This window comes from Micropterus salmoides, unplaced genomic scaffold (assembly GCF_014851395.1).
Source record: "Micropterus salmoides isolate LMB-PRFRI ecotype aquatic unplaced genomic scaffold, ASM1485139v1 Ms_hic_scaffold_589, whole genome shotgun sequence".
In the NCBI taxonomy this organism is placed as follows: Eukaryota; Metazoa; Chordata; class Actinopteri; order Centrarchiformes; family Centrarchidae; genus Micropterus; species Micropterus salmoides.
The window spans coordinates 544-9,070 of record NW_024044336.1 but is presented as its reverse complement, the minus strand read 5'-3'; the positions used below and the strand labels follow the sequence as shown (position 1 = coordinate 9,070).

Genomic DNA, 8,527 nt, shown 5'->3' with positions numbered 1-8,527 from the left:
GGGGGTCGTGGATGTTTAACGGACCTGAACTTGCATGAATGTGATGTGGTGACAGAAACAAAGCTGCAAACCTGAATCTTGTCTGAATTATTCATCATCGATACAAATGAATTTATTATTCCCCTTATTTTGGAATCCCAGTGTTGACAGGAATGAGCCACGCAACTAAAGACGTGAAGCAGACCTCTGAAACAGGAAGTTCAAAGCCTCCCACACGGCTGGCGAACGGGACGACGGAGAACACAAACAAACATCCGCTCTGTTTGTCCATTATGGCAGAGAAAGAACGTCGCTCTGTGGGGGAAGTATTATTGTTCGTTGTTCCACTTGAGCTCATGCAAATGTGTGTTGACCCGTGTGAGTTTATTTTTCCGCTGTATCTGCGTGATGTGCTTTATTTATCGGACCTCAGAACACGTCTGCTCAGTGAAGCTTCAGATTGCTGCATTATCTCTGCTGATCCTATTTTAGTGTTGTGAATAAACTGAGCTGGAGCTGTTCAAACCCCCCAGCCTTAAACCGGTGTCTGCACAAACCCTCCTCACAGATCTCTGTGCCTGGTACAACAGCTGGGACAATAACAACTGTTTAGGAAGAGGAAGCTGAACATGTTTGACCTTTGACATCAGCCCCAGCTGCAGGTTGGTAGTTTCACTGCGTCTGAGCTTAGAATGAAAAGCAGAGAGGGACTGAGTGAAGGTGGACTTTAAGGACCCGGACTGGGGTTTCTGGCAGCAGCTGGTGATGTGACAGATCTGGATCCTGCTGACGGAGGAAAAACACACAAACCTGGATGGAGACATCGCACGCGCTCCCTGTGGCTGCCTGAAAAAAACTCCACCTAGCGGGAGCGCGCGGACCTGTCTGTTGTCACCGCCCGGGGCTGATTATCAAACACACCCCGACACAAAAGCACCATGTGTCCCGCAACACGTTAACGGAGCCGCAGCTTTCTCCCCCTGGAGGCGCTCCGTGCGTAAAGAGTCTGCGTCTGATCCGCGGGGCTTCTCCTCAGACACGCCCCCAACGAGAGAGGGAGGGAGAGAGAGGGAGAGAGAGGGGGAGGGAGTGGGAGAGAGGGAGGGAGAGAGAGAGAGGGAGAGAGAGAGAGGGAGAGAAACGTGCTGTCCGCCTCTCCATCCAGCAGCACCTGTGTAACCGGAGAACGAGCCTCTTCCAGCCGAACATCTTCTGTTTTTTTCCGCTACGGCTCGGCTCGGCTCGGCTCGGCTCTCCTGCCGGAGCGGCTGCTTGGTCCCCTCTGTCCGCGGGAAACACTCTTGTCGCAGCGGGCTGCTCACTGCGGGATCAGTTCGGGGAGCGGAAGACTCCGGCGGGGAGCCCCGGAGGGGAGCATGCCTGCGGCGGATCTGTGTCCGCTCCGTGTCCGGGTCTGGAGCGCGGGATTACCCTGATGCCCGCTGGACTTGTTGCTGCTGGAGGAAATACTACCAACACCGCGCGGAGAGAATTCACCGAGAAACGGGATTAAATGAGAGAAGCGGAGCTTGTGGAGAGTTGTTTCCGCCTGTGAGCGTTTGTTTGCTGCTTTTACGCGTCCAGACCAGCAGAAACCGAGTCCTGGTTTACCGACCACATGTGGATTTGTTGGTTTTTACGCTGATTTCTGAACGTTTTTTCTGTGCGTAAAATCCTCCTTTTTCCTGGATTGGTTCCATCTGTTGCCTGGCTCTCCGTCTTCCCTCTCCAGATGCCCCCTCGCTGCTCCGTCGCTCCGTGAACCCCCCGTCTAACGAGCCTCCGTAGAGCTTCAGGACCAGCATGGCAGCAGGTGTGGCGGCGTGGCTGCCGTTCGCCCGCGCGGCGGCCATCGGGTGGATGCCGGTGGCCGGCGCGCCCATGCCGGTGCCCCCGAAGAGCAAGCCCCGCGGGAAGGACGGGCTGATCATGCTGAATGTGAGCGGCACAAAGTTTCAGACCTGGCGGGACACTCTGGACCGGTACCCGGACACCCTGCTGGGCAGCACGGAGCTGGACTTCTTCTTCCAAGAGGAGACCAACGAGTACTTCTTCGACCGCGACCCGGACATCTTCCGCCACATCCTCAACTTCTACCGCACCGGGAAGCTGCACTACCCGCGGCAGGAGTGCATCTCCGCGTACGACGAGGAGCTCGCGTTCTTCGGCATCATCCCGGAGATCATCGGGGACTGCTGCTATGAGGAGTACAAGGACCGGCGGCGGGAGAACCAGGAGCGGATCCAGGACGACGAGGATATTGACCACAGCAACGACCTGGTCCCGGCGGACCTGAGCTTCCGGGAGACCATGTGGCGCGCCTTTGAGAACCCGCACACCTCCACCATGGCGCTGGTGTTCTACTACGTCACCGGCTTCTTCATCGCGGTGTCGGTGCTCGCCAACGTGGTGGAGACGGTCCCGTGCGGTGCCTCGCCGCACCGCCTCAAGGACGAGCCGTGCGGCGAGCGGTACGCGCTGGCTTTCTTCTGCCTGGACACCGCGTGCGTCATGATCTTCACGGTGGAGTACCTGCTGCGCCTGCTCGCCGCGCCGAGCCGCTACAAGTTCGTGAAGAGCGTCATGAGCGTCATCGACGTGGTGGCCATCATGCCCTACTACATCGGCCTCGTCATGACGGACAACGAGGACGTGAGCGGGGCCTTCGTCACCCTGCGCGTCTTCAGGGTGTTTCGGATTTTCAAATTCTCGCGGCACTCTGCGGGACTTCGCATCCTGGGCTACACGCTGAAGAGCTGCGCGTCGGAGCTCGGCTTCCTGCTCTTCTCCCTCACCATGGCCATCATCATCTTCGCCACCGTCATGTTCTACGCTGAGAAGGGCTCCACGGCCAGCAAGTTCACCAGCATCCCGGCGGCCTTCTGGTACACCATCGTCACCATGACAACGCTGGGGTAGGTGATGCTGAGAGCAAAGTTTGGTTCGTGTTTGTTACAGAGGTGTGAACTTCCGGTTTGTCTCTGTGCTGAACTTTCCCAAACCTGTCCTGTCTGTGGACCAATCAGAGGGCTCTGCTCTGACCTGCTGGCTGCTGCTGCTGACCGCAGTTTGCTGATCAGATCACAGCAGCAGCAGGTGAAGCTCAGACTCCGTCTGGCTGCTCCTTACAGCTCTTTTCTTTCACAGAAGTCTAAACTTTACACTGGCACAACAGTAAAAGCAGAGATCAGCTGACTGCAGAGAGTTCGTCTCCTGTCAGCTTTTTGCTCTTCGTCAGCTGCTCTAGTGTGAAAGTGTTCCAGGTGAAGCAGAAAGGTGAAACGTGAGACACATGAAACCTGATGCTGATCACGTGGGTGTCACCTGGTTCCTTTAACAACCTGCCGCAGGTGTAAACATGAACCTAAAGACTGAGTCATGGCTCTTTAACGCCCTGCGGACTCTTTGGCATCAAGTTAGCAAGAAGGAAGATGCAAAGTCCAGTTAGACTTTCAAAATAAAATAAAACCAAAATAATTCAAATGATTTCAAAATAAAACCAGTGGTTAATGTTGCTGTAGGAAGAGTGTCCTGGGAGAACTACAGGCTGCTTCTCAAATCTCTTATTGGTCGTTTCCTCGCTTGAACCGGAAGCTGTTTCGCTCCGCCATCTTGCAGGCCGTCCCAGAGCTGCGCGGAGCGAGGAGCGAGGAGCGAGGATACACCGGCGCCTTCGCGGAAGTCTTCTCCTGACAGACACGCCCACTTATTGGGTAGCCGTTGTTGATTGGACATCAGGACAGAAACATTAAAGTCCAGTGCATCGCTGCGAAGTGTTCGGCTATATTTGATTTGTTGATTCACCGTCTAGTTAAAATCTGAGTTCACTGTAGGTCTGACCAACAAAACCCCACACAACTTTCTTCATTTAGCCTGTTTTAGATTCTTTTCTTTCTCCCGTCAGCTTTTATTATGCCTGTCGGCAAGAAACCCGTTTTCCCTCAGTGATCGTGCTCGTTCCCCAGTTTAGTCCAAACAGACGACGGTAACGCAGAGAAAACAGGTTAGGAGTCGAACGCTAAACTGCACCGAAGCATCTGATGAAAGCAGCCGGCGCCGCCGCCAGTAGAATCAGCTGATGAAAGAAAGAATGAAGCTGCTGCGCTAAAACAAATATGCAGCGATCGATCGGTGACGATGTGACCTGCACAAATAAAGTGTACGCAGTGGTGTTGAAGGATATTAGAAGAGGAAATAAACTGAAAGCCATAAGCGGAGATAGCGTGGGTGCATGGGGGCGGCCGACCCAGGGCCCCGGCTAGGTAGGGGCCCCCTGCGTGGCCGCAAACGCGACGTTATTTTCCCGTAGACACGACCGTACAAGAGATGTGCTTTCATCGGTCAGTGCAGCCGCTCTTCAAATGAAACGGACGCTTCACTCCTGGTTTCCTGCAGCCGCCAGAAAAAACCACAAGAACACAACGACCAACAGAAAACACTTTACTCTAAACAGACACGTTTAAAAAGAACAAAGAAAAGTACATTTTGTATTTCAAACAAATAGCAAAACTCTTTTCACCGCCAAGCATCATGGGAATTCTGCCCACGTTAACGACTTGTCCTTTTTGTGCTTCTTCGACCTTCTTCACAGCTCTGTGTGACCCGCTTTGGTTCTGATCATAGACCACAAGACCTGCAGAGCCCACTGGGAGCTTTTCAGAATAAGAGCGTTGTTGAGCGATGTTTAGATTTTGCTGATTTAGTGAGAAATGTTTTGATGACGTAGGTAAAAGTTCCTTCTGTCTGTTTAAACTGTGTTTGATGTGAACATACGGTCGGGGGTCTGCACGGGGTATTTTATTTTGAAAATGGCTTCTCTGCAGACGGAGCAGGACGTGCACTAAGCTGAAATTCTTCATGTGCAGGTGTTTGTTAAACAGGATCCTGCTGCACACAAACAAACTCCCTCACACGTCTCTCCAGCTGTTAGATCAGCTGTGATCAGCTGCCGCCGTCATCACATGTCTCTACAAACACATTTCCTCGTTCCTTCTCTCCTGGCTTGGTGTCCTTGCGTCTCTCCATGAATCTGCGGTGGGCGGGACAAAGACGCAAGTGAGAGACTCCTCACATTTGGACGCTGGGTCAAGGCTCTGTGGCGTCGCTTTCTAACGCCCTGTGTCCCCCTTTTGCTTCATTTTTAGACGTTTAAGGCTCCGCGGTCAAGTTAGCAACGCTTAGCAACAGCAAATATGCAGCGTCCGGTTAGACTTTCGAAACATCGCTACTTTGAAACGGCACGTTATTGAAGTCGTGAAACGCTGCAGTTTGGTTTAGGCACAGAGTCCTTCAGGACGGGAAGAGATCGCGGTTTGGGTTAAAATAACTACGTACGTCAACAACGCAATTTATGTAACTTAAATAAACATCTTTCATGTTGACTTTTTGTTTCACAGGGGCCGTGAACCTGGTTCAAAGTCGGGCCCTCCGTCCAGCCCACCCTCCTCCACACGCTGGCTGTTCTGTGTTTCATATGAGGCCTACTGTAGCGCCGAGCAGCGGCGCTAAACGCCACCATGTGCGTCCGTTTGTGACGAGAGAGTTTCACCGTGTGGGTTTTTCCAGGTCCGCTTCTGCGTGTTTGCCTTTCAGTCCTGCAGCAGCTCACAGATCATTAATCTTCCTCTGTGAGCGCGCTGACCTCTCGGTGACCCTCATCTGCACTGAGCGCGCTCAGTAGAGTAAATCTCTTCAGTTGTAGTTTGATTCAGTTTGAGGATCAAATCTGCGTCTGTCAGAGGAAAATGAAATCACATCTCTTCTTCTTCTGTCCGCCCTCAGCAGCACTTCCTGTCAGCCTCTAACGCTTCGCTTCATTTTCTCTGTGCTGTCGCTGTTTGCCTCGTGTGAGCAGGAGTTACTTTACTTTATTTACTGTTTAGTAAAGCAAATAACTGGAGCCGGAGCCCCGCTCGTCTTGTCGGGCTGCAGCGAGTGATGGTCAGAGGAAACAGGAGACAAAGTTAAGAAATGACTTGCTGCTGTTAGAGTCCAGAGCTCTGCCTGAAACATGAACAGCTTTTTCTTGCTTTTAAACGTTTTCTTTAGATTATTGAAAGTGAAGAGGAAGTTTCAGGAAACGCCGCCGCCTCAGAAAAGAGTCTGAGGAAGCAGCAGCAGAGTCGGTCTGAGAGAAGATCGGAGCGGGTCATCATTAGTTAGGAACCTGTCAGCCCTGGGTTTTGCCTCTCAGGCTGCATGCAGCGCTGGTTGGAGCCTGAAGGGCAACCCTGCAGGCAGTACTCAGGGCAGCAGGAAGAACCGTCTCAGAAGATGCGGTCATCAAACATCAGCAGGCTGATTGGTTGTTGAGCTGCAGGTGTTCTGACCTAGAGAAGGTGTTTTTCTTTGCTTCGGCTGGATTCAAACAACAGAAACGGTCGAGCGCGTTGGTGATCTGCGTGCTGATTGGCCGGGCCTCAGACGCCATGAAACGGCTGTTTTGCGTCTCTTCTGTCGTTGTTTGGGCTGAAGGCGGCAGCTGGCGTTCTCTCTGTGTTTCTGCAGGTCCGACATGTGTTCACTGACAGGAAGTGAGTCTTTGTTACAGCGTGTAAACACACACGCAGTCGTCAGGTTATTTAATCACACCTTGATGTCAGAGAGGCTCCGTGTTGCGACAAACCTCATCAATATTTTATCGTCTGACGGCGGCTTTCAGTTTGAAGCTGGTGGAAATGTTCTGCAGAGTTTAAACAGGACGGCAACTTTAACCTCAGGAACAAGGCTTCCCCTCGCTTTCATTTATTCTTCGCCCGTTCGTAACAGAAGTCATCTCGTTGCACTTATCAAATAGATTGTACTCACAAGGTAGCAGTAAGGAACGGACAGCCAATCACGTGGCAGCCCTCAGCAGCGTCTCAAAGCTGGGTCGGAGTTCTGCTCCAACTAAATGTAGCCAAGCATTTTAAAGGGAAACGGCGGCGCCTTCGTCACCCTGCTGTGTACGCAGGCGCTTCACTGCCTTTTTAATACACCCATATACACGCCGCTGCTGATTGGATAACTCCAACTAACACGCTAAATGCTAACACGCTAAAGGCTATCATGCTAAGGATATGATGCTAAAGGCTTACATGCTAAAGGCTTACATGCTTAATGCTAACATGCTAAAGGCTAACATGCTAAAGGCTATCATGCTAAAGGCTATCACGCTAAAGGCTATCATGCTAAGGGCTAAAACGCTAAAGGCTTACACGCTAAAGGCTATCATGCTAAGGGATATCATGCTAAAGGCTATCATGCTAAGGGATATCATGCTAAAGGCTATCATGCTAAGGGATATCATGCTAAAGGCTATCACGCTAAAGGCTATCACGCTAAAGGCTATCATGCTAAGGGCTAAAACGCTAAAGGTTTACACGCTAAAGACTATCATGCTAAGGTATCATGCTAAAGGCTTACACGCTAAAGGCTATCACGCTAAAGGCTATCACGCTAAAGGCTATCATGCTAAGGCTATCACGCTAAAGGCTATCACGCTAAAGGCTATCATGCTAAAGGCTATCATGCTAAAGGCTAACAGTCTGTCCTGTGCAGGTCTGAAACAGTGATCAGATGAACTGGTTAGTGGATCAGCAGAAAGTGGTGACTTTTGGATTGTTGGCAGTCTTTCAGTTTTCTGATGGCCCTAATGAGAAGTCGTTAGGACCTGCTCGGGTCTCTGGAACAGGACAAGATCCCTTCACACTCTTTTATCTGTGTCGTTTGGCTCTGAGTGATCTGGAACAGAACCACCAGGTTCTGGTTTCACGTGGGCCCTCAGGAGGTCAACATGCTTTAAAGTCTCCTCAGCTGTAAACAGAACCCGAGATGTCACATGATCAGCCGCTGACCTGTGTGTGGTTCTCATGTTGCTGGGCCATGACCCGTCAGACATTTATTATTCAGTCACATGACCTCCTGCTGAGAGAGAGAGAGACACTGACTCAGACAGAGAGAGAGAGATTTATTTTTAATATAGTTTTATTTTAACACACCACACTTGCCACATGCCTTTGGTGTGAGACCCGGGTTCAATCCCCTACTGTGAGACATCCACCAATGTGTCCCTGAGCAGACGTTTAACCCCTCGTTGCTCCAGACGCGTGCGACCTCTGACATGTATAGCAATTGTAAGTCGCTTTGGATAAAGCGTCAGCTAAATGTATTTTAATTTTAATATATTTTTATTTTTTTTAACACACACGCTTTAATTAGTTTGTATATTGCTTTTACACATTCATGCCAATAAAGCTAATTTGAATTGAGAGAGAGAGACACTGACTCAGACAGAGAGAGAGACACTGACTCAGACAGAGAGAGAGACACTGACTCAGACAGAGAGAGAGACACTGACTCGACAGAGAGAGAGAGAGACACTGACTCAGACAGAGAGAGAGAGAGACACTGACTCAGACAGAGAGAGAGACACTGACTCAGACAGAGAGAGAGAGAGACACTGACTCAGACAGAGAGAGAGAGAGAATTTATTGTTTTGTTATTTATTTGTAGCTTTGTCAACATTGTTGTTTGACAATAAAGCTGAATTGAATTGATTGAAAACCAA

At 50.8% G+C, this 8,527-nt stretch overlaps 1 protein-coding gene across 1 annotated transcript; it reads left to right on the top strand.

Moving 5' to 3' along the window:
- Positions 1 to 1,070: 1,070 nt before the first annotated feature.
- LOC119889676 (potassium voltage-gated channel subfamily D member 2-like) lies at positions 1,071 to 2,897 on the top strand (the record flags this gene model as incomplete). Its single annotated transcript, XM_038700467.1, is given in 1 exon segment — positions 1,071 to 2,897. A coding segment is annotated over 1 exon segment (1,115 nt), but the record flags the coding sequence as incomplete, so codon positions are not given.
- Between the last annotated feature and the right edge of the window lie 5,630 nt (positions 2,898 to 8,527).